The sequence below is a fragment of the Polypterus senegalus genome, chromosome 7 (assembly GCF_016835505.1).
Source record: "Polypterus senegalus isolate Bchr_013 chromosome 7, ASM1683550v1, whole genome shotgun sequence".
Lineage (NCBI taxonomy): Eukaryota > Metazoa > Chordata > Cladistia > Polypteriformes > Polypteridae > Polypterus > Polypterus senegalus.
In genome coordinates, this window is record NC_053160.1 from 42,970,232 (window position 1) to 42,997,477 (window position 27,246).

General features: G+C 36.6%; 1 protein-coding gene across 1 annotated transcript in view; it reads left to right on the forward strand.

Moving 5' to 3' along the window:
- The window catches only part of antxr2a (ANTXR cell adhesion molecule 2a), a 263,978-nt gene that overhangs the window by 93,624 nt on the left and 143,108 nt on the right, over positions 1-27,246 (forward strand). Inside the window, exon 8 of the mRNA XM_039758535.1 lies at positions 21,206-21,266. Coding sequence (XP_039614469.1) covers positions 21,206-21,266 — 61 coding nt within the window. The remainder of the gene's footprint in view (positions 1-21,205; positions 21,267-27,246) is intronic.

Consider the following 27,246-nt stretch of genomic DNA (forward strand, 5'->3'; position numbering starts at 1 on the left):
CGTAAGAGCGGGAGTCAACCGTTTTAACAAACAGCGTATTGCACTGATACTAAATAGCTGTGTGTGTATATATGTAGATATGTATGTATATGTATATATATGTTTATATATGTGTGTGTGTATATATGTATATATATATATGTATTTGTGTGTATATATGTATATATATATATATATATGTTTATGTGTGTGTGTGTAAATATATATATATATGACAACAACACTCATCACTCACAACAGTGACAAAACAATTACATTGACAATCAGGTTACGTTATTTTCAAAATGTTTCCTTTTCTTTTCATTGCTTCTTTAACACACTACTCCTCAAGGCTGGTATTTTGCTAGTATATATATATATATACACACACATATAAACATATATACATATACACATATCTACACATACACATATCTACTGTATATATATATATATACATATACACATCTACATATACTGTATATACACATATCAACATATATAAACACATACATATACATACATACATACACACACATACATATATACATACATACATACATACATACAGATAAATATACATATATATCCACACATATACACATACATATATATATATACACATACATACACAGTATATATACTGTATATATATGTATACACACAGACACATATATATATATATATACACATACATACACATATATATATATATATACTGTATATAGTAAAATCCTCAAGGCTCAGAGCGACGAAGAACTGCTTTTAAATTTTTATTAAGAAGAGAAGAAAACCTTTTTAAACTGAGGGAAAATTTACCAATAACTATCTGTTAAGGATCTCTTTGTATACCACGTTGTCAGTTCAGCAGTCCGGTTGTAATATGACCAAGCTGTCCACTGAGATTACTTTTGAGAATGCAACGTATAGTTTTGTCCAGGAGGAAAGCAATGTTGCCTCAAATCAATGCCAACCTTTTGTAGGGTGTGTCCCTGAGACTTATTAATTGTCTTCACTAAGCAGAGCCTTACTGGAAACTTGAGGCATTTGAAATGAAATGGGAGATCAGAGGGTATAACGGTGATGCCAGGAATCCATTCAGAGTGTGGCGCTCTGCTGTTTTTTTGTGTAGCTGCCTTCACACAGCTTCTCCGCTGCTTTATAAACGAACTGCATATAAGGCCATCGTTTCTCCTTGCTTCGTGGTTCTGTACTGTTTTATTGTTCATTTATTACGATTCTTATAGTTATTGTGTAGCTATTTGAGACTTACTTTACTGTTCAGGTACCCATTTCCCTTTATTTAATCCACGGCTTGTACGCTATTTTTGTTCGCTTATTACGATTATAGATATTTATTGATTCCCTTCTTTAGCTGACTGCCTGCTCATATAAGATGCTCCGCTGTTTTTTTGTGAAACAGCCTTTACACAGCTTCTCCGCTGTTTTATAAACGAACGACATATAAAGCCATCACCTTGTCAATTGTGTAATGCATTTTTTGAACAGGTTTGATGCATGGAAGTGATCACTGTGCGTTCAGTCAGTTCACGTGAGCTGCTCTCTTGTGTGATGTTGTGATGTCCACGGCTTTATTTAATGTTTGCTAAGACCCGGCACTTAAAAGTTTCTGGCTGCAATCCGGTTGTAATATATGAAGCTGCGCGAGCTCACTCTTGAGAATGCAACGTATAGTTGTCCAGGAGAAAAGCAATCTTGCCTGAAATCAATGGTATCCTTTTGTAGGATCTGTACCTGAGACTTATTACTTGTCATCGCGCAGCAGAGCCTTACTGGAAATTGGAGGCATCTGAATTGAAATGGGAGATCAGAGGGTATAAAGGGGATGCGAGGAATACATTGAGTGTGGAGAAACTCTAGAGACAGCGTGTGTATTAACTTGTGGATTTTTCTGTGAGTATTTGGTGGCAGCGTGACGAAGTTGCTTCCGCAAGACCGCGTTAGCTGTGGAGCTCAACTCGAGCATATTCTTTTCCTACCTTGTCAATTGTGTAATGCGTTTTGTGAACAGGTTTGATGCATGGAAGTGATCACTCGTACTGCGTTCAGTCAGTTCACGTGAGCTGCTCTCTTGTGTGATGTTGCGATGTCCACGGCTTTATTTACTGTTAGCTAAGACCCAGCACTTAAAAGTTTCTCGCTACAGCAATTTTAACTCCGTTACAAAGTGATCCAAAGTCTCATTTATACCTCGTGTCTTCTCATTAAACTTGTATCTCGCGAATAAAGTATTCAGTGTTTTTCTTCAGCGCTCTTTGGGAGCTCTTCCTTCTTTTCTACATACTGCGGTCACAGTCAGTTCACATGATTACGTGGGAGGCGTGATGATGTCACACGCAGCTCCGCCCCCCCACGGCCATCGAGCTAACGTCCATTACAGTATATGGAGAAAAATAGGTTCCAGTTATGACCATTACGTGTAGAATTTGAAATGAAACCTGCCCAACTTTTGTAAGTAAGCTGTAAGGAATGAGGCTGCCAATTTTCAGCCTTCTACCTACACGGGAAGTTGGAGAATTAGTGATGAGTCAGTGAGTGAGTCAGTGAGGGCTTTGCGTTTTATTAGTATAGATGAATGACCTCCAAAGAGCGCGGAGACTTTTGATCACGTGAGCATGTCTGCAAAAAGTGGCGTCTCCTGCCCTGCAAAAGTCGAGCAGCCGGCCTTTGAGATGCTGACTGCGCGTCTGCCTTAAGTCAAAGTGAGCACTTTTAATTTTTTTCCTCCTTCCCCTGAGCTATAGCCCAGACAACTGCAAACACGAGATCCCTTTTCTAGACCGCGGCAAAATAATATTAAGGTGCTTCTCAATTTCTTTTGCACGTATACGATTATGAGGTCGCGGAAGACATGCACAGGAGTGGAGCACCGACAGTGCCATCCCGGCCGGTTAATGGCAGGGACGTCTCACCAGTCTACACGAGACCCACCGTGACGGTCCCCAAAAGGCGCTCATATCGTCAGCGAAGATGTCTCTGTACACTATATAAAACAAAAAGACAAGTTTCCTTTCTTTACACCTTTTTTCCTTTTATCCCAAACCAAAGCCTTTCTCTCCTAACACTGCAGAGGACACAAAAGTAATTTTCTTTAATTGCTGGTAATGCCGGTAAGGCACATTACCACAGGCAGAAATTTGGACGTTCACATACAAAATGTAATTTCTATACCACAACCGTCTTGTAGCGCCTTTCAAAAGGGATCTACTACCGAGAGATGATCCATATACATTTTAGCTGCTGTTAGTACTAATTACCTGTTGTGTTATACCGTCTTTAAAATGTAGTTTACCCGAAACCACTCCAGTAGTGCTTAATGTATCTTAACTTCTTAGAACGTTAATGTTTTACTGTTTAATAACTTATAGACTACATTTTATTTTTTTTCCCTTGCACTCAGCGACCAAAGCCAATGGGTAATCAGCTATATACTGTATATACACACACATAATGGCACATACAGCGGGTACGGAAAGTATTCAGACCCCCTTCAATTTTTCACTCTTTGTTATATTGTAGCCATTTGCTAAAATCATTTAAATTATTTTTTCCCTCATTAATATACACAGAGCACCCCATATTGACAGACAAAAAACATTTTTTTTGAAATTGTTGCAGATTTATTAAAAAAGAAAAACTGAAATATCACATGGTCCTAAATATTCAGACCCTTTGCTCAGTATTTAGTAGAAGCACCCTTTTGAGCTAATACAGCCGTGAGTCTTCTTGGGAAAGATGCAAGTTTTTCACACCTGTGTATATATATGTATATATACAGTATATATTATATATATGTAAACTCAAACTGATTATGACAGCAGCAATCCAAACTGTGAGAAAACACAAAAAAGGAGGCGTGTCAGACGTCGCGGTACATTTTCTGATGCAGCTAGATGAAAACAACTTCGTGACGCTGACGCCAAATACTCGCAGAAAAATCCACAAGTTAATAGACACACTGTCGCTAAATACCCGCAGGCAAATCCACAACTTAATAGAGACGCTGCCGCTAAATACTCGTATAGCGATTTGGGTAGTGAACACTTCGATGAATGAAACCTGTTATCTTTACAACGGTTGACAAACACGGAATGTAACTTGAACATAACACGTCCTCCAAATACGAACCTGATTGAAAGAAATAATGATAATCAAATCCTTGATGACAGCAACAGTCATAACAGTGACAAAACAATTACTTTGACAATCATGTTACGTTATTTTTAAAATGTTTCCTTTTCTTTTTCATAACTTCTTTAACACACGACTTTTCCGCTGTGAAGCGTGGGTATTTTGCTAGTCATTACATATACTGTAGATGGCTTCAAATACAGGATGGAATTCCATTTTTTATAACCTGTATTCAGAGGCAGTTTTTTTATATTTTAACTTAACACAGACATGCAGTGTTAATTCTGTGATTCTTCAGCAATGTTTGCTTCCTGGTGACACAAGGTGGTGTATGTCTTTATCACAAGCCAGATATCCAATGTATTTGCATTCTTTTATTCAAATTTAAACATTAAAACTTTGCAATAATGTATACAAGAACAACACTTTAGTAAGAAGAGAAAGACTTCTGAAATGAAAGCTTTTATGCGAAATTCATTCTGAAATGAGAGCTTTTATGCGAAATTCAGTTCTTCATATATGTTATAGACTTTTCATATATTGGGTTTTTCAAAGTAAATTCCAGTGTAACCCAGTAGCTGTATGTAGTTAACATGGTGCCTTATTAGATAACATATTGGCAGAGTTGTTTATTTTTCCACAGAGTGTGTCCTTTTTAAATGAATTTGCTTCATAGTTAAAAAGTTCCCTTAGGGTGAAACATGATGAGTATGTGTAGATGACAGACTCATAGTTGGCTTTCTTAATGTGACTGCCCCGTGCAGCTTCAGCATATTTGTCTTAATCGCCTAGAGGAGCAGAGCACACTAGATAACCTTAGAAACATCTGGTGCATCAGCAGTGCTACAGTTCACTGCTGATTGAAGAAGGCAGGTATGCAAAACAAGATGCCTTTGAGATATAATATATTGACACCTACTACAAGAGTAAGAATCTCCTCTAGATGACAAAGAGTGGGGTGTGAATACTGAAAGCTATGCTGAAGGAAAATCATGCTTTTATGCGGGTTTTTCTTTTAGAATTGGACAAGTTAGAAAATACATCCTCAGTTCCAATACACTGTTTTGGAGCTCATTCATATCTGAAAACTCAGTGTACTCACAAATTTTGCCTGCTCTGCTTAACAGTTTGTTTTATAATGTTGGTGATCTCTGACACTTTTGTTGAGTCATTAATAGAAGCAATACATTACGTTTTGGTTGCTGCCTGCTTTAAAATACCAATAACATTTAAACATTTAAACACCTATAATTTTCTTTCGATTAAGCCAGAAATAAGTGTGTTTTATTTTTCTATCCTTTCTTATAAATATATCTTTATAAAGAAAAAACTACTCTCTAATATTATTTTGAGAGAAGCACATGTAAATTTATTATCTGAAAATCAGCATGATAAAAGCCTCCTTTTCAGTTAAGTAATATTGATAATTTTGTAAAGAATGCACATGCAAAAAATCATTTAGCATCATTTTCACTTTGCTTATACTGTTGATGGTTCAGTTAGTAATAGACTGAGTTGGATAAATCAGGTCAACTTCTTCCAACACCTCAAGGGTAATTCCCACATGCTCCTAGGAGAGCTAGAAGGTATAGTCCCTCCAGAATGTTTGGGATCTGCTCCTTGGTTGTTGCCTAGCTGGCTAAAACTTGTACACCTCTCATGTGAGGCAAACGGAGAGTATTCTAGCAACATGAATTCACAAGATGCAGAATGCCTGAATAAACTTAACAGTCAGGCTAGCTCCATCACTGGACTAGTTTTGGGCACTGGAGGCTGTTTTGGAAAAATGGATAATAATTATGCCGCTGTTATCCCATCATAGATAACCACAATACAGTAGAATAATAATTTAAATGAACTGATCATAGTATCATGAATAAGTGGCAATGTGGTTCTTTAATTAGCATTGCTTCCATAAAACTGAGATAGAATCCAGGCCTAATCGCTGTTGGGGTGGAGCTTGCACATTCTTTTCATGTTGATGTGTTTTTCCTAACACTGTTCAAATCAGGTATACTGCTGACTAGTTGGCACTCTAATAGTGTGACTGAGTGTGTAAGTGATTGTGTCCTGCAATGGACTGGTGGGCCATCTGGAATTGATTTGTGTCTTGTGACAATAAATAAAGTTTTATTTTTAAGAAAATTCTTATTGATTTTTTTCAGCCATTTGTTGGGTACACCTTTGTCCCATGACTTTTAATTGCAGAAGCAGTTCTGGATGCTTGTATTACAGCTGTAAGATCGCAGTTCTAGTTTGCAGGGTTTTTTTTGTCCTACTTTGTATATTTATACTTCAATGCAAATCTTTCCTATCTCTGCTTACAAAAGCAACATTCTCAACTGAATAGCATCAGAAAATGAATACCAGCTTAGGCATGTTTACAGCAAAATGCATCATACTTATTTTATATAACCAAGGGGATTGATTACATGGAGAGAAGAAAGTCTTTTTAGGTACTTTTAAGTTTTCATTCCGCACAGCAGATGTAATTTACTTGTAGTTCTTTTCATTTATACCAACAGAACCACTTCACTTACTGAACTACTTTTACTGGTGCATAATGCTGTGGCAACACTATGAGTTAAACAGACTAGACCATCCAGTTCCAACAAAAGTATCCAGATATTTCTGAGGAATTCCTAGGCACTCCAAGATCAGTTAAGTAATATGATCCCCCAGCATGCCTTGGGTCTCCCTGTGGCTTCTTCTACTTTTATAAAAAAACATTTTTATTGCTGTAAAATCTGTCTAGTTTTTCAAAAAGTAAAAGTTACCAAACCACCTGAAGTTCAATCAAGCATCACAATCATTTTTCATACTTTCTAAATTCAGATCTTCTATTTAGATGTGTTAATAAAGGCTCTGTGTTTTTTTTTTTATTCCGCTATTGCCTTTGTTCTAAAGGTTTCTTGTGTTCCCACCCCAAAACTCCTGCTGTACATGACATATAATCCACCTTTTCCGGAGACAGGGTCACAAGTTTCCTGGCAAACAGCACATTGTTATACTGAATAAAATAATATTATACTAAATTCAAACATAGTTCGTTGTATTATATTGACAATTTTATTCTCACAACGCCTTATTATTTGCATGTTTATTGGGAAATTTGAGGGAGAAGGACACATTTATCTAATGACTGTCAGAATCTGGTCATTTTTCAGCGAGTCTCAGGCCATTTCATACTGCAACCCACTAAACTAGTTAAAATAAAGGTACAAGCAAAAGCATCTTACATGTGATCTTCATTTTTAACATAATCTCATTTTTCAAAGGGACTGACAAAGTAAACACATGTGATGTGTTTTAAGTAGGCTGTTTCCAATTTAAAAAAGCAACAAAAGTAAGATAACGCAGCCAAAGCAGATTTCAGTCTAGCATAGTTATGAAACGATTAAATGTGTCACCATCTTATTTGTAACAGAGCTTCTATTTATGATCTGACTAGCAAAATACCCGCGCTTTGCAGCGGAGAAGTAGTCAAGGATTTGATTATCATTATTTCTTTCAATCAGGTTCGTATTTGGAGGACGTGTTGTGTTCAAGTTACATTCCATGTTTGTCAACCGTTGTAAAGATAACAGGTTTCATTCATCGAAGTGTTCACTACCCAAATCGCTATGCGAATATTTAGCGGAAGCGTCTCTATTAAGTTGTGGATTTGCCTGCGAGTATTTAGCGACAGTGTGTCTATTAACTTGTGGATTTTTCTGCGAGTATTTGGCGGCAGCGTCACAAAGTTGTTTTCGTCTAGCTGCATCAGAAAATGTACCGTGACGTCTGACACACCTCCTTTTTAGTGTTTTCTCACAGCTTGGATTGCTGCTGTCATAATCAGTTTGAGTTTAATATATATATATATATATATATATATATATATATATATATATATATATATATATATATATATATACTAGCAAAATACCCACGCTTTGCAGTGGAGAAGTAGTCTGTTAAAGAAGTAAAGAAAAAGAAAAGGAAACATTTTGAAAATAACGTAATATGATTGTCAATGTAATTGTTTTGTCACTGTTATGAGTGTTGCTGTCATATATATATATATATATATATATATATATATATATATAATATCTATACTAATAAAAGGCAAAGCCCTCACTCACTCACTCACTCACTCACTGACTCACTGACTCATCACTAATTCTCCAACTTCCGTGTGGGTGGAAGGCTGAAATTTGGCAGGTTCATTCCTTACAGCTTCCTTACAAAAGTTGGGCAGGTTTTATATCGAAATTCTACGCGTAATGGTCATAACTGGAAGCAGTTTTTCTCCATTTACTGTAATGGAGATGAGCTTCAACGCCGTGGGGACATCATCACGCCTCCCAAGTAATCACGCAGTACATAGAAAACCAGGAAGAGCTCAAAAAAGCGCTTAAGAAAACATGCATTATATAATTGAGAAGGCAGCGAAACAATAAGAAGCGAGCGAGTGACATATACAACCATATTCATGAGTTCTGCTACTTCGGAAACAAAGCACGATGTAAACCTACACTTTAAATTAAGTTCATAGACAGGCTGCCGCTGGCGTTTGTAATTTAGTGCCTGCCCATATAAGGCTGTCCGTCAGCGGCAATCCAATAGCAAACTGCCACGGGTAAATATTCACGGGTGAAGGACTGTGCTTACAAACTCAGCGAAACTGCGAGAGAAAGTTTTAAGTGCCAGGACTAAGGTAACATTAAATACAGCCACGGACATAGCACGAGATGGCACCAGCACAGCTGGGAACCTTCGATGCATGTACACCGAGCGGCTCACGTGAACTGACGCAGTGCACAGATAAAAGCAACAGTTCCAAAGAGCGCTGAACAAAAACCAAATTACACAATTGAAAAGGCAGCAAAAATATGAAGCGCCTGATAAGCATATTCATAAATCCAGCTACTGCGGAAACAAAGCACACGGTGGAAAAAGTGAATGTCCCGCTAAAGGAAGACAGTGTAAAAACCCATGCATGCAGTGTGTCAGGTCTCAGATAAAGAAGAAGACGAGCTGTTTATTGATGCAGTAAGAAACGAATCGATGAATGAAACCTGTCATCTTTACAACGATTGACAAACACGGAATGTAACTTGAACACAACACATCCTACAAATACGAACCTGATTGAAAGAAATAATGATAATCAAATCCTTGATGACAGCAACACTCAGTAACACTCACAAAACAAATACTGTATATTGACAGTCATGTTACGTTATTTTTAAAATGTTCCTTTTCTTTTCTACCTTTTTAACACACTACTTCTCCGCTGCGATACGCGGGTATATATATATATGTATATATATATATATCCCGCTCTACATACTCGAATAATGGATACTTTATTCGCCATCAATGATTGTTTTGGTAAAGCCATACTCAGTGTATTCATTAGATGAACGGTAAAAAAGTAAGAGCGAGGGGAGGATGACTCATTGAGGCATGCAGGCTGTAGTGCTGTCAACTCTATCTGAATTGCGCGATCACATTTGAAAAACATATCTTTTCAAGTTCTATTTAGTCCATATGTGTCAAACTCAAGGGTCACCACATCCGCCCGGCGTAATTATATCCGCCCGAGATCATTTTATATACTGTATTATTGTTATTAAAGCCCGGTATATGAAGCGCTGGTAACACAATAAACTACAGATCCCATAATGCAGCGCTTCAGCTGCCTTGCATCAGGGTAACCTGAATGCAATTCAGAAGATACAGAAAACAGCATAATTAAATAAGAATCTGACACTTCAGCGGACGCTTTAACCCGTGCACAATCACAAAGTGATTTCAAGTGAAGCTGCTTTTATGGGAGACACAAATGCACCAGTTCACCTTGCCCCACTTTCCCTGTTGCCAAGTACTGTTAAACCAAGTCGTCACTACGGTGTTCCCAAATACGCACTTTGCTGATAAACTGAGCGCACTGCGCACTGAGTTTGCATGGCGCTTTGGTGACTTTGATGAACAAAAAAAGTCCGTCTACATGCGGCTCGAACCTTGTGCATGTTTGGTAGCACATATCTGTGTGAGAAGCTCTTCTCAGTGATAAAGACTAACAAAACAGCACACAGGAGTCGCCTCACTGATGAGCACCTGCAATCCATCCTGAGAATCTCCACAACACAGAACCTCACAGCAAACAGAAACGAACCTGTGGCCAAAAAGATGCCAGGCGCCCAGCTCTAAAATGACATATGAGCAAAGACAACTGAATGATTTGATTTGTTATTGCACGTAAGAGCGGGAGTCAACTGTTTTAACAAACAGCGTATTGCACTGATACGAAATAGCTGTGTGTGTATATATGTAGATATGTATGTATATGTATATATATGTTTATATATGTGTGTGTGTATATATGTATATATATATATATATGTATTTGTGTGTATATATGTGTGTGTATGTATGTATATGTGTGTATATATGTGTATATGTGTGTATATATGTAGATATATATGTATGTATATATGTGTATATGTATAGATGGAAGCCCTTCCCTGTGGTATATATATATATATATATATATATATATATATGTTTATGTGTGTGTGTGGGGCTCAAATATATATATATAAGTGACAAAAACACTCATCACTCACAACAGTGACAAAACAATTACATTGAAACAATCAGGTTGTCGTTATTTTAAAATGTTTCAACAACACTTTTGACAAAATTTCATTGCTTCTTTAACACACTTTACACTACTCCGCTATGAAGCCGGTATTTTGCTAGTGTATATATATATATAGCAAAATACCAACGCGTCACAGTGGAGAAGTAGTGTGTTAAAGAAGTTATGAAAAAGAAAAGGAAACATTTTAAAAAATAACGTAACATGATTGTCAAAGTAACTGTTTTGTGTATTTGGTGGCAGCGTCACGAAGTTGTTTTCGTCTTGCTGCATCAGAAAATGTACCACTACGTCTGACACGCCTCCTTTTTAGTGTTTTCTCACAGCTTGGATTGCTGCTGTCATAATCGGTTTGAGTCTATATATATATATATATAAACTGCTCAAAAAAATTAAAGGAACACTTTGAAAACACATCAGCTCTCAATGGGAGAAAGAAATCCTCCTGGATATCTATACTGATATAGACTGGGTAATGTGTTAGGAACGAAAGGATGCCACATCGTTTGATGGAAATGAAAATGATCAACCTACAGAGCCCTGAACTCAAAGACGCCTCAAAAATCAGAGTGAAAAAATTATGTGGCAGGCTAGTCCATTTTGCCAAAATTTAATTGCAGCAACTCAAAATTGTACGCAGCACTTTGTATGGCCCCTGTGTTCTTGTATACATGCCTGACAACATTGGTGCATGCTTCTAATGAGATGACAGATGGTGTTGTGGGGGATCTCCTCCCAGATCTGGACCAGGGCATCACAGAGCATATATATACACAAAGGTATATGTATGTGTCTATATGTGTGTGTATAGCTTTGGTCACTGAGTGCAAGGGAAAAAAAAAAAAATGTAGTCTATAAGTTATTAAATAGTAAAACATTAACGTTTTAAGAAGTAAAGCTACATTGAGCACTACTGGAGTGGTTTCGGGTAAACTACATTTTAAAGACTGTGTAACACAACAGGTAAGTAGTACTAACAGCAGCTAAAATGTATATGGATCATCTCTCGGTAGTAGATCCCTTTTGAAAGGCGCTACACGACGGCTGTGGTATAGAAATTACATTTTCTTTGTGAACATCCAAATTTCTGCCTCTGGTAATGTGCCTTACCGGCATTACCAGCAATTAAAGAAAATTAGTTTTGTGTCCTCTGCAGACTGTCGCGGTGGGTCTCGTGTAGACTGGTGAGACGTCCCTGCCATTAACTGGCTGGGATGGCACTGTCTTTCCTCCACTCCTGTGCGTGTCTTCCGCGACCTCATAATAGTATACGTGCAAAAGAAAGTGCGAAGCGCCTTAATATTATTTTGCCGCGGTCTAGAAAAGGGATCCTGTGTTTGCAGTTGTCTGGGCTATAGCTCAGGGGAAGGAGGAAAAAAATTAAAAGTACTCACTTTGACTTAAGGCAGAAGCGCAGTCAGCATCTCAAAGGCTGGCACAGCTATGCACACGCGTGCCGGCTACTCGACTTTTGCAGGGCAGGAGACGCCACTTTTTGCAGACACGTTCACGTGATCAAACGTCTCCACGCTCTTTGGAGGTCATTCATATATATATATATATATATAGGAAGAAAGGAAACTTGCCTTTTTCTTTTATATAGTGTAGAGAGAGGTCTTTGCTGACGATATGAGCGTCGCGGTGGGTCTCGTGTAGAATGGAGAGACGGCCCTGCCATTAACTGGCCGGGATGGCACTGTCGGCCCTCCACTCCTGTGCGTGTCTTCATAATCCGACCTGACGACTTCATAATCGTATACGTGTAAAAGAAAGTGCAAGCGCCTTAATATTAGTTTGCCGTGGTCTAGAAATGGGATCCCGTGTTTGCAGTTGTCTGTCTATAGCTCATGGGAAGGAGGAAAAAAATTAAAAGTGTTTACTTTCACTTAAGGCAGAAGCACAGTCAGCGTCTCAAAGGCCGGCACAGCTACGCACGCGCACACACGCCGGCTGCCCGACTTTTGTAGTATTTTTGAAGTGCAGGAAACGCCACTTTTTGCAGACACGTTCACGTGATGAAATGTCTCCGCGCTCTTTATAGGTCTTGCTTTCTCTGCGTACTGCGTTCATAGTCAGTTCACGTGAGCTGCTCGGAGTACATGCATCGAAGCTTCTGAGCTGTGCCTGTGCTATCTCGTGCGATGTTGCGATTTCCATGGCTTTATTTAATGTTAGCTAAGACCCGGCACATAAAAGTTTCTCGCTACAGCAATTTTAACTCCGTAACAAAGTGATCTAAAGTCTTGTTTATACCTCGTGTCTTCTCATTAAACTTGTATCTTGCGTCAGCGCTCTTTGGGAGCTCTTCCTTCTTTTCTACGTACGGCGGTCACAGTCACTTCACGTGATTACGTGGGAGGCTTGATGATGTCACACGCAGCTCCGGCCCTCACGGCTGTCGAGCTAACGTCCATTACAGATTTGTATTTGAGAAAACAGTACATGACATGTTTTGTCATATTTGTTGAATGGAATTACTTTAACTGGTCCCTCTTTGCACTGTTTTAAACATCACTGTTTGACAGCAGTTTTAAACCGTAATTGAATAATTTAGAGATTTTTTATACCATTGCCAGTAACAAAGTTTAGGTGATGTGCCTGCTAGTGCCATTAGTATAATATCCCTGTGCCTTTTTTTTAAAAGGCACTTTAGTTTGTCTTTTATCAATGGTGGATCAATTACAATGAAAAAATAACTTTGACTCAAATGTATCCTTTGTTTCCTTTAATGACTTTAAAAGTGCTGTTTTAAAGAGTGCTGTTAATACAGTATTAATTTAATTTATTTCTTTCACCATACACTTTCACAATAGCAATAGGTAGAGCTGCTGATTTAGGGTAAAGTGGCTGCTTTTACTTTGTGTACACTGTCATTTGTCAATAGTAATGCAATTTTTAATGCTTTAAATTCTTTGCAAAACTATGACTATCACAAGTTTAATGCAGTAAAATAATATGTGGTTGTTTGCATCTCTCAGACTGACACAGGCAATCTGTCTACAGACCCACATTGTATTGAAAAACTCATCAGAAACTTCAAAAGACTTTGTTGGACAGTTATCTTATCAAAAGATCTTGACTATACATTGTTCTTATTTCTTGCTAAATTAATCTTAGCCTGAAGAGGTCTATTTATTTTTTACATTTAAGATGTCTCATTTGAAGGTTTTCCAATGTTATTATTTGTCTTAGTTTGTATATAAACAGTTTCTTTTTTACATTTTGTCTGAAGAAGGGACCTAAGTTGCCTCAAAAGCTTGCATGTTGTAATGTTTTTAGTTAGCCAATAAAAGGTGTCATTTTTCTTGACTTCTCACTACGTTCATAATGGCAAACACGGTGCAACACCCTAGTACTGCTTTGGGTTTTGAAATTTTATACAGGAGAATCCAATGAATATTTCTTGTAATTGGCTAAAAACAATACACCGTTACAAATTCATTGTTACTGCTTGGTTTCCCTATGAATTTTTATTAACTAGAACCTGTAATGTCACTAAAAAGCTTTTTAGCTAAAAAGCTAAATAACTGAGTCTTTTTAATGTCTTTATGAGTATCTATCAGTTAGTTTTTCAGTATTTTTTATTATTAATTGGCATCTTGATAGTGCAGTAATCAGCACTTCTGCCTCACAGATCCAATCTCCTGGATACAAGAGTAACTGGCTCCTCTAAGTTGGTCCAGTGTGAGTGTGGGGATGTGCATGAGTTACCCCAGCTATGGATTGCAGCCTTGTTCAGGGATGTATCCCAGCTTTCACATGTTGTTGGTGAAATATGCTCCTCCTCCCAGTATCCATGAATTGGACTGAGCAGGTTGGAGAAAGGTGTGTTACAGTATTACTATTTAGTTATTTAGCAGATGCCTTTTTCATGGCAACTTAAAGTGGTTTGCAAGAAAGTACAACAACAAGCAAAAGAAAACAAAATATTAAAATGAAGATTAAAAAGCTTAACTTTACAGTTCATTCTTGGGCTAAATGTGTCTAGGAGCTTAAAGCCATAGTTGGTGTAGGAATTCTATGATGCAGTGTGAAAAGGTGTATGCACTCCACCTGTCCAGAGTGCCTGTTACATTCATTTCCGGACTGTGTTCACATTTGTCCTTAAATTAGTGGCTTGTAATCTATGAGCACATCCTTCTTGTGGGCACCATGTTCTGTTTGACCTGGGCCAACTTAGATACATCATACTTTAAGTGCCAATCTGGACAAACTTGCAGTAAAATTCAGCGAGCTAAATAAAAGGGCACTTTCAAAAAGGAACAGATGCCAAGCATTAATTAACATGGAAGTTTTATTGGTATTGACAACTAAACATTTTGATTATTTGAGTGTCACAACCTTTCAAAAGCATGAAAGTTTAATAAATAGTTTAACAGCATGTTCTCCTTAATTAACATGGAGGTTTTATTGGGATTAACAAGTAAACAGTTTGGTTATTTGAGTGTCACAACCTTTCAGAAGTATTTATTGGTTTAAGTTTTATTTGCCAAAATGGCATATTTTCTTAAATATATTGTTCCCTATCTTAGCAGTTTTGAATATGTATGAGAAACATACAGTATAATATGCATCAAAATCAATTTATTTTATTTTCTTTTGTATAGATCTGTTAACTGAGTACAGGTTCATTGCACTATAACAATTTTTTGACCAATTACATAATGTACATACATAAAACTACAGATTTTTAAACTGAGGGTATGCTGCTGCCATTGCTGACTTGAACTTAGGCACATCTCAATTGCCTGACAGAGGAGCTGTGAACTTGAGAGAGGTTACATGGTGAGCACTGAGGGTGCAAAGGCTACCTTTAAAAAACTGCAGAATATAATGGCATTTTGGGTATTGCAGAGAACCAGCTTAAACCCTCTATTTCAGATGCTGTTTAATGCCAGATGCAGTGGAAAAATAACGAGAGGTTCTAGAAACTTAAGAAAATATATACCAAAAAAGCGAGCACATTAAATTAAAGCAGAAATGTGCAATCCAAACTTGGAAATTCAGTCAGAATTCGTCCACATTACTGACTAGGATGGGGTAGCATTGGCAACAGAAATGATTCACTCAGTCATTGTAAAACGCTGCTGACTTCTACCAGGAACAGAGTTTTTAAAACGCCATGTTCTGCTTGTGGACACAGTAAGCTCGACCTACTGTATTCAAATGCTAACGCCTGTAAAACAAAACTATGGTACATATGGACAGGTCTCACAATCTTATTGCCACCTACAAGTATTTTTTTTAATAGAAGCAGATTTTCATCTTCTTCTTGAGCTTTTTGGGGACCAAAGAAGTATCTAATCTCAACTAATTAGGTTCAACACACAGTAAAAAAGCGATTTGAAATTGACTACCATAAAATTGATCCTATATATATGTCCATTATTATTATGATAGATAGATATGAAAGTTGATAAAGGAGAGTATATTGTACTTATTACCAATAAGCTAACCAAGCCACAAATCCTTTAAATTGTGTTTCTAAATGAGTCCCAACTTAGTATTTTCTAGTTACAAAGGGTGAACTGCAAAGCACAATAGTCTCCTTGCATTCCCATTTAAAACAGTTGATCACTTCTTAATACCAGTCTTTAGTTATTATAATTTATCATTTTTTAACAGGCACAATCACTTACTTCAAAATCAATACAGAAAAAACAAAAGAAAAAGAAAAGTAAAGAAAAAAAAACAAAAAATAAGGTTCATCTCCTTTGCAAGTAAAAGAGAAAAAGGAGAGAGACGCGAACCATAAAACTAACTTTTTTTAAATAATAGCACAATTAATAGCATAAGAGTGTCAATTACAGGCCCAGCATGCCTGTTCTAAAATAATATTAGTGAATTCATGTCATGATTTAAAAAAAGTTTTAGACATATCTCCTAAGAGAAAGTTTGCTTTTTTTTCTAATTTAAGATGGTGGGTTGTGATTCTTCCAGTTAAGTAATATATGTCTACATGCTAGTAGTGTGGTACAGTATGTTACAATTGATATAACCTTATGAACGTTACCCCCATCCAGGAGTACACCAAATAATAATAATATGGTTAAGATATTAGTCTACAATAGAAACTTAATTAACCTTTGTATATTGTTGATATTAGTCTTTGTGGTAAACACTTAGAGCTCGTACCCACCAATAGAGCAGATGGGAAACACCAGAACGCAACTCAAATTTTAATACAGCAAGTAACAACTTAAAGCAGCAGTATTTCACTTCCTATATTTAAGAATCATAAATTAGTTTTCAAGTTGCGCTTTTTTTAAAATCAACTTTTTTTCCTTTAACTAGCTGTAGCAGGTTTATTCTTTGTTCAGAAAAAACTCTAGGCACATGTATGGAAGCATTATATAAAAGCCACTCCACTTTCTAAAGTAAGCATTTCAAATAGACTTTAATCTCTGCATTGAAAAATTAATTCTGAAGGAAAGCAGACATGCTGTAATGAAATAATTATGCCTTGAAATCTTTCTTGTGCAGTCAAGTCAAATAATAGTAACAGAAAGCAAGCTTATAGGAATTAAAGTCCATTTCTAATAGTCTTTATTGAACATTAAGAATAAGAGTATATTGCAACATTTACTTAAAAATATCATTAATGAACAGCATTCATAACAATTTTGGCACTTCTTCATCATGAAGCATCCCTCACAGATCATCTTCAGTAAACAGGGTCATATGACTTCTTTACAAAATAGATGTAGACTGCATTAATAAATTCCTATGTGACACCTTGAAAATCTGCATAAAGACAAAGAGCTGGTCCTTTGTTCCCTGGCCAGAATGATTTCCTCACATGACTCTTCTGTATCTGAGATGTTAATAATTTAAGAAACCTTTTTTCACAATCACTTGCATAGATTATCATTGTTATATAACTTTGTATTCCATTTTCTAAACTCTTCCTTTTTGTACAAATCCAAAAATCATAGTACAAAATAACTAAAAGAAACTTGTTTACCAATTTTTCACTTGCCTGGAGAGTTCAACATCTCCAAGTGGGCTTCACTGCCACCTCCTGTCTTAATCTCTTTGATAACACTTGGCTAGACAGGTGATATCGACAGAAACAAGAGAGCCAAATGCAAAGAATAATTATAGATATTTACCTAGCAAAGCTTTCAGCTTTAAGCCAGTTTAATAAACAAAAAAGACTTAATCATTAAGAAGCTTCCATGTAAAGGGAACTAGAATCAATCTTTATTTACTGATTGTAGTTAAGTGATACCCTTCTCACTAGAGTTAGCCAGGAGCAAAGGCATCAGCTCAGCCATATTAGTAAGAGTACTCCCCATGAAAGACCTTCAAAGTAGAGTTCTGATTAATAGAAATGTGTTGCAAGGCAGAGAGTGATAATAAAACATGGTGCCAAAAGAAGGAAAAAGAGCAGAGTCAGATCTGTGTGAACTCTATAGCGCAGGTGGTGCAGTGGTAGTGCTGCTGCTTTGCAGTAAAGAGATTGTGGATTTGCTTCCTGAGTCCTCCCTGTGTGGGGATAGCTTTGAATAGTGAGAAAGTGCTACATAAATGTAAAGAATTATTATTATTAGATGACCCAGAGGGTAATTGAGGTCAAAAAGGGTGGTCAAAAAGTCACATAGGGCCTTTGTGAGCTGGTGGCAGCATGGAGTTAATCCTTATACTGTAAATAGAGAGACATCTGCAACATGGCCAGAAAACCTAAATGAGCCTATTTCTAGCAGACACAACTATGCAGTGCTTCCACTTTATTAAACTGGACCATAAAATGCTTAGGCAATGCAAAGACAATGTAAGCAGGAGCTACTAGTAAGTGCTCTAGTTTGGTATCCCTGTAGCATAGGTAGCTCCTCCCTTGACACCTGAGGTGATTCCTGTGCCTTGTCAGAATCAAAAGCAGAGTCACACTTAAATTGTGACACACTGCTTCATGTGCAGGAGACTAATTCACAGACAGATACTGTACAAAAATAGATCCCATTGGTTTGTCCCTTAACACAGTGCTGTTGAGCTACTCTCTCTTTAAAGAAAATAATGGAATTGATTTGTTTTATGAATGTGTACTGTAATGACTTGTTCTCTTCCTGTTGGTTTTACGTGTTTTGGTAAAGTGTTTTTTCATCATAAACTAAGGTAACTACTTCAAAAAATTAGCAACGCCAACATATTTATATTGATATTTTATCAACTTTAAGGCATCTGATTTCTTAACAGGTGAAATTTATGATGAATACATAATTTATTTCTCATGCTTTATAGTAAGTGATGGCTTGCTTTCAAGCAACATTGTTTTTACTTAATACCTGTTTTGGTTGGCTCCACCATCATGTTTCCATTGTCTGAAAGGATCTGAGAAGTAAGTTGAGGACGTGTATGAGTGGTTTGTGAGTACTTCTCTGCATTTGTTTGCTTTTGGTTTATGTTTAAAACACCAATGCACATGACATCACATAAGGGAAAGGCCTAAATATATTTGTAAGGTTAGCTATTTGTAAAGTGGTAAATTTTCTATTCTCACTAATCACCCCATAACCTGCCATTTTATATCTGGCTCCCTAATCATAGAAGTGACCCACTGAAATTTAATAAATTAAGCACCCTCATGTTCTGATTAATATAATTAGACTATGAACACATCAAATTATTATAAAATGCCAGTGTATGTGATAATTACAGTATGTAGTGTTAATCAAAGAATAAAACTGATCTCTGTTTCCTTGTCTATGTAAATATTAAATTCACTCATCAAGTTGATAGAAGGCTGATAAACTTGCATAATAAGGAAAATTAACTAAGATATCAATAAAGTAATGGTATTATTAACCTTTACTTTATGTTTGGATCATAATTTCTGGAGTTTTAGTATTTGAAGTTTTTTGTTAATAAAAATTCCAAGTCAATTTCTTGGCTTATAGTTCTCAATTTGTACAAAAAAGGTATGACCATCATTTCAAGTCTGTGAGCTGATAATGCCTGTATCTCTAAAGTTTCAAATACAGTTCCTCATTATCAACTGTGGACCACCGGGGCACATACAGCCACCCTAACCTGACACAGACAAGCTGACACAAGTTCCAGTCTAGCACACATGTTTTATTTACAGCTGAGGAGCACTTATCTCTGCTCCCCACAGCACAGTACACAAAGCACAACAAACTTCTCTCATCTTTCTCTTCATTTTTTTCTTTCTCCTCCACTCCTCCAGGCAAGCTTTGTCAACCTTTGTCTATTCCTGAATGGAGTGAGGCTCTCCTTTTATGATGGCACTGAGAGTGTTCCTGGTGACTCATTAATCGGACCTGGAATCATTCTCAGGTGTGGTGAGAGCCCAATGCCTCCATGGAACCCAACAGGGCTTCGCCAAACTCCAGCTCCTAGCATACTTTGTAGAAATCCATGGTCCCAAGTCACCCTGGACAGCTGCCTTCCAGTGTCCCAGGGAAGTTATTGCCCTGCCAATGGTCTTTACCCCTGTCCTTCCAGGCATTTTGCATCTCGGCCAGGCAGTGGCCTTGGCCGCCTGCCTTATATTATTTCTGTGTATATATAAAACCAGTCAAACAATGCATCATATATAAGTAGGCACAAACCATAAACAAGGTGAAATACCAGCCAAGTTTAAAGCTTAAACTGTTTTTTTTAAATAGTTACAGTGGTTAACCAATTATTCTTTCTCACCGGCTTGGAAATCGTATTCTGTTTAATTTTAAGAAATGTGTTTGTAATTTAAATACATGTATCTGATAACCCATTTTTAATTCAGCTTAACACAAGTCAAACTGAAAACAGTTATAACTAAAGAAAAGAAATATATATAACAGAAGCAAACAGAACTATTCGACCAGCATCTAATAGCAAACAAATCATTCTTACAAGTACCTTTCTTTGTATAATTTTTGTAGCCTACTAAATAATGAATTAATTGTGGTTTATACAACATATCTAAGAAAACATTGGTGTAAAATAAAGAAAGATTGGTGTAAAGAAAGATAGGATCAGTGCACCGCAAATTGGGTAACTGTTCAGGTGCAAGATTTTGTAGCCAGTTTGTAGCCAGCCTACAGTCTGTGAGATATTTAAATAAAGAACTGGTCTTGTCGCATATGTGCATTTTTTTTATTTTATCAATAATTTTTTACAGACTTGCCATTATTATGTATTTTGCATTACATGAGGGACCGGCCATCCACTTTTCCTATATATTAAGAAAACCCTTTCAAACCTTAAAAAAACAGATTTACATAAAGGACCATCATTTGTGAAGTTGTTATGCATTTGAAATGCAGTCTCAGTTTTATTGTATCCAATATTAGTCCCAGCGACCCTGCTCAAGATAAACCAGGTTTAGTCAATGGATGGCTGGCTGTATGAATGATATCTGGTAGTGCTTATTAATTGCATAATGTACACTACATTTCTCATATATTCTTTTCTTTACAGATACTAAAACAGTCTTGCACAGAAATTTTGAGCATTGAACCATCAACTGTCTGCATTAATCGTAAGTTATTAGAAATGTTTTATTAACATAATATCACAGAAAATGATTGATAGAAACAGAGTGGTACTACAGTGGACAAGTCCATTATCCGTAGATTTTTAAAATCACAATAAGTGACAACTTTTTAAAATAGACGATACTTGAGTCTTAAATATTCACAGGAAAAAAGTAAAACAATTAAGTGTGTTGGACTGCATGTGCAGCATGTTAAGTGATTAGCTCTCCACTGAAAGACTGAGGAGATCGTTCCTCCTCCACACTATGCGACTCTTCAATTCCACCCGGGGGGTTAAACGTTAATATTATATAAAGTTTATTGTCTGTTTTACCTGCATTTTTATCACTCTTTAATTTAATATTGTTTATCAGTATGCTGCTGCTGGAGTATGTGAATTCCCCCTTGGGATTAATAAAGTATCTATCTATCTATCTATCTATCTATCTATCTATCTATCTATCTATCTATCTATCTATCTATCTATCTTTCAAATGCTTCATAGCTAAAGTTCATATGTTGACTTGTCTTTTATCTTCACTGTTTATGTGGAATTACTGTATATGCTTTCCCAGTTTTGCAAAGCTACTGTGCTTCTAAAAACCCCTTTCTAAAGTGAATTTTCAAACCTCAAACACTTATTGCCAATTGTTGTGGAAAACTAAACTGTCAAAAGCCAATGTCACATTATATGACTTCTCGTCATGGGTTATGATAGACCGCATTTGTTCATCTTTTCTATTTGCTGCCCATGTTGCATTTACTGACTGAGTGCTGCCCTTCAAGGACAGCTGTGCTCGACCCTTTTTGTGACAGCTAAAAATGTGCTGCCTGGCAGAGGTTTAGCAGGTACAGTGAGCTCAGTTAGAGTCTCTGCCATTTTCTCATTTTCCATGATGGTTTAGTACATAAAATGTGAGAAATCAGACAGATGAGCTTCTTTTTGCTATAGCCTATGCACTGTACTTTGAAATGAGCTTTCACGCACACAGAGCCCACCCCTACAACTAAAGACAAATTCAAACCTATTTGATTTTATTGCAGAGAATCGGGTACTTGGTGTGAGTCACTAAACATGTCACATTACACCACTGGCTTCATGGGAGAAGGCTTCCAACTGCCTACAACTCACTAAGATTATGTAAATGAAGGTGACAAGTCCCATAATGTGACATGAGCATAAAGATTTTTGTGAGAAGAATGAAAGACCAGAAGATAATGAAATAAAGCTAAAGATGTGGTTAGAAAGTGTCAAGTGTCAAAACCAAGAAAGGAAATAATCTGGCAACCAAAATGGGATGGGATGAAAATCAATAACTGAACACAAAATTAACTTCAGGGATCCAAGCAATTGCCTAATGCTAGGACCTACATGAGAAATAAGTCGACTATTCTAAAAATTAATAAACATTTATTTATCCATCGAGAGAAAACCAGTGTTGTGACCATCACCATGCTCATAGTCACATAGCTGATAATGTCAACAACACAACAGAAGCAGTCACGTGATGCTACCTGGAACATTACATAAAAAATAGAAACAAGACAGCAATCAAATGAATCTTTGCCAGCATAAATCAGAATAAAACACAAACGACAGAAACAAAAGCTCTAAATACAAAAAGCCTGAAATACAATAAAAAATGTTTTATTACATTAATAATCTAAATGAAAACGTTTTAATTGTTCCTTGTCCCTAGAAAATGAACCCCATTTCTGCTCACATAACACAAAAATACATGAAAAGTGAGCACACTTAGCTGAATATTAACATTAGTCCTTAAAATGAATCAAAACAATTTATCTTCATTAACATCCTTAGCATTTCATTTTATTCCAAAAAAACATGTAAAAAGTGTTGCATTTTTATGGCATGAAAAATGACACTTTTATTAAATCTCAAAAGTATAATAATGATTAAAATAATAATAGTAATGATAAATTAAAATACTAATATAAAATGAGCAGTAGTGACAAAAATAATAATAACAGTAACAATAATACTACTAATGATGCCAAAAAAGTATATAATCTCAAAATGAGTCCTTTGTGTGGTAAATCTTAAAACACGGTGAAAGATACAATCCAACGTCACATTCGGGGCATTAATAGTGTGTTTCTTTTCGGATTTTCTTTCAAGATTTATCAGTTTTTGAACAGCACACTGCACTGGTATGAGTTGGATTCTGTGTTTTTCTGTTGGAGGTATATAATCAATAAAATGTCTACCAATAACATGCTCTGGATTGATCCACGATGTGCTGGGTCGACCGCATTGCTTTGGCAGTAGAATGGATGGTGGATGTGCGTCAATGATTTGTTCTACAAGCTGGCATGTGAAGTTTGCATGAGATATAGCTTTGCCAGCTTTTTGTTTGTATAAGATGGAATGCATTCCAAATTCACTGTTCCACCAGATGACAAAATATCTTTTTGTAGTATTTCTTTTGTTGCCTCTGTATAATAGAATAGAAAATCAGTTCTTGATCTACAATTAACATAACCTGCTTGTTGCTTTTTGCCTGTACAGTGACTGTAGCTGCATTATATATACAGTGCTAAAAAGACAAACATCTTTCTTTGTCCTTCCTTTTCAGCACAAGCACTTTACCCTTTTGCCAAGATACTAGCGCACCTTGCTGTAATTTAGCTCTGCCACGACGGTTAGGATGCACTGTTCCATATGCGTCAGTCTTTGCAGCAAGATGTCAAATAGATCTTGCGAAGTATAAAAATTGTCCATGGTTACACAGTAAATGTGATCCAGCAGAGCATCTATCACAGCACCAATGACATAGCAATGCCGTACTAATTGTATTTCAGAATGAAAAATTGTTCCTTTCCCTGTGTACAGAACCATATTACAAATGTATCCGGTTTTAGATTCACAAAGCTTGGAAAGCTTTATGCCAAATCTTGCTCTTTTTGACGTGATGTACTATATTCATGACAGTCTGCCCTTAAAAGCCAAGAGACTTTCATTGATGCTGATTGCAGTCTGGAATGTAAATGCTCCAAAAGTGTACTACAAATGCCTGGTGTATCTCCCATTTTTTTTTTCATTTTGGGAGCTGGATGGGTATTCTCATCAAAGTCTTCATTTTTGGTAAAGTGCATATATGTCTTAATTAGTGAAAACCTACACTCAGACATCATTTCTCCAAAGAATGGCAGTATTGACAGCACTTTTACAGTGATTCTCGGTTCTAATGCTTACGCAAGACACATCTGTACAGTTGCCCGAGTGACACTCGGGACTAATGCTTTTAGCATGGTTTTCGCAGCCTGAGTAACTCTCAGGTCTAACTCTAAGAAGGCTACCTACTGTGTAATATGCCTGTTTACCTCTTATAACTTTAAGTTTCACATTCACATAAATGAGTTTCAGTCTATCTAGGACCTTTCCATCTCTTTCACTATCCTTTTTGGAGCCTTGTTTCTGAAGATTATACAATGAAAACACTTAGGAAACACACTTAACAGTTCAGCTGATTATAGTTTGTAAGATGGATAACATGCTCATGTTTTTCAAAAAGTGATTATTCTTAATTTGGTGGAAAACTTTAGTAAGGTTAGGTGTACATGTTAGCATTATTGTTTATACTAAAGTATTCCAGTATGCCCTACAGTGAACAGGTGTCCCAAGTACCATTGGTTTCTTTCTGCCATCCCTTGTTGACAGTATAGGCTGTAGATAAAACTTTATTTGTCTCCAAGGGGAAATTTGGCAATTAGGTCCTTGTGGACATGTGCTGGAATAAGCTGATACGAACAATTATATTTAAAATATATTTAAAATTATATTTATATTTATATCATATGTAAAATATTGTATTTAAAATAATTAATATCATATAGTTGTGCAGACCTGCACAAACCTAACCAGTTGTATGCATGTGTTTATTTAAATGTATGTATCTATTCCTCATTCTGTGTGTTGCAGAGAGAGCATATTGCCTTTATAAAGAAATGTAGACTGCTGAGTAATGTTGAAGGTGGCTAGGGGATCTGCATCAGCAATCTCAAGGTTGCCAGTTTGAATCCTGTAAATGCCATAAGTGACACTACTCCATTGTGTCCTTAAGCAAGGCCCTTAACTTGCAATTGCTTTGTCCTGGGTATGATGTTAACCTGCATCCAGTCCTCCAAGCAGGTCCTCCAACTTGCAGGGAAAACTTGGGGGTTGGTGGCAGGATTGGCACTGCAGCCCCTGTACAAAAACCTCACACTGTTCCAGTGTACTAAGGTGTCACCAGTCTCACTGCTGCACTTGGGTCTCAATCTGGGTGGGTTTGTCATGTGATGGGTGCGGCAGAGCTCTGTAATCAGTGCATGCTCCCAGCCTCTCTCTCTTGGTTACAGTCTGCTTTCCTACCACATCTTATTTTCATGTTATGCTGAATTGCTTGCTTTTTATGAGATGTGCGTGTGTTTGTTCTTTGACTTGGACTGGCATCCTATGCATTGCTGATTTCCTTTTTAATGCCTGATGCTAGGAAAGACTACGGCTCCCTACTACAGTTCCTTAAAATGTAAACAGCGGATTTATAAAATGGTTATATGGATGATGTATTGTTCTACTGCTTTTATTAGAAAATAGCAGTAATTATACAGTTGACATGGTGTGCCTGACTATCCTTATTTTTTGTATATTTTCATTTTTAGTATTCACTTTAATCTTGTTTACTTCTGAAACATTAAATGATAATTAAGAAAGATTTAAACTGATGCTAATGATAATTTATTTGAAACTGCTAATTCAGTTAATTTTTTACCATTGTGCTTACTGTAACAAGTGGCACAGGCCATTTCTTGAGACATTTTTAAAAGCAAAATACACTATTTTAAGCTAACTTTGTATAAAATGTGCATTTGAGCACAACAGCTTTTCTGCAAGCTCAGAGTGCTTCTGGCCATCATTTCCAGCCAAACTCTGGAATCACTTTTCAAGTGGCTGTGCCTTTGCAACATGTACAACAACCTAGTAGTTTTTGTTGTAGTTCCTGGTTTCCCTTCAGCCATAAGTCTTCAGTTTTTATTTACAGACTGGTTTTTATTTTGCAGTTTCTTAGTTATCTGTTACCTAAACAAAGCCATGCCATTGTTCTCCAAGGCAGGAACTGGCCATTTGCTTGTCAGCCAAAGTGGACATCATGGCCCCAGCTTCCCTGAATTAGGAAGTCTTCCAACCTAGAGTATTATGAAGCTATGGGAAGTGTAAGTAGTGATTAGTCTGCATTGCCATGGTTCATCCCAAAAAAAAATACAAACACTAATCAAGATGCATCATTCTGGTCCTAAAACTGCCAAACAAAAGCGCATTACTATTTAATTCCTTAGAATGGGAATAATTAGGAAAATTAGAAAGTTATCAATTAAGTGTCAAAATTGGATATCAATTTTAAAGGAAGAGAGGAGAAAGAAAACAAAACTGAAACTACTGCAGACTCAATAGAGTACACTTTGTGTAGTGTGTCTAGTCAAGCATGCCACTTACAACATGTGTGACTTATTATTCACACCAAACTACACTTTCTGTCCCAGGAATACCTTAGACTGAAGCTGTCCAAACTTGTCTCATGGCAACCTCCATATCCAAGGCCTTCCAAATTTCTGCTTGACACCCTAGCATAACTGGCCTGTGCAATGATATGTATAGCTAGAATTTAAAATGGTAAAAATATTTTCTACAGTTAGTAACTTACAAATGACTGTTGTTAGATCAGATGTGACACAAATTGAATCTTCTTTAAACATTAGTAAACATGCTTTGTTTTAATGTTTTCATGCAGTACCACACTTTAAAGTCTTTAAAGTGTCTTTTGAATGGCAGTTTTGATATGTTCATATATTTACCTCAGTTAACATTCTGTTTGTGTCTTACATGGCTGCTGGCTTGACACACAATTCATAAAACAAAGGCTCATAAAATGTATGTAAAGATCACCTGTATTACATTTTTTCTTTTTCACTGCATTCTATTTT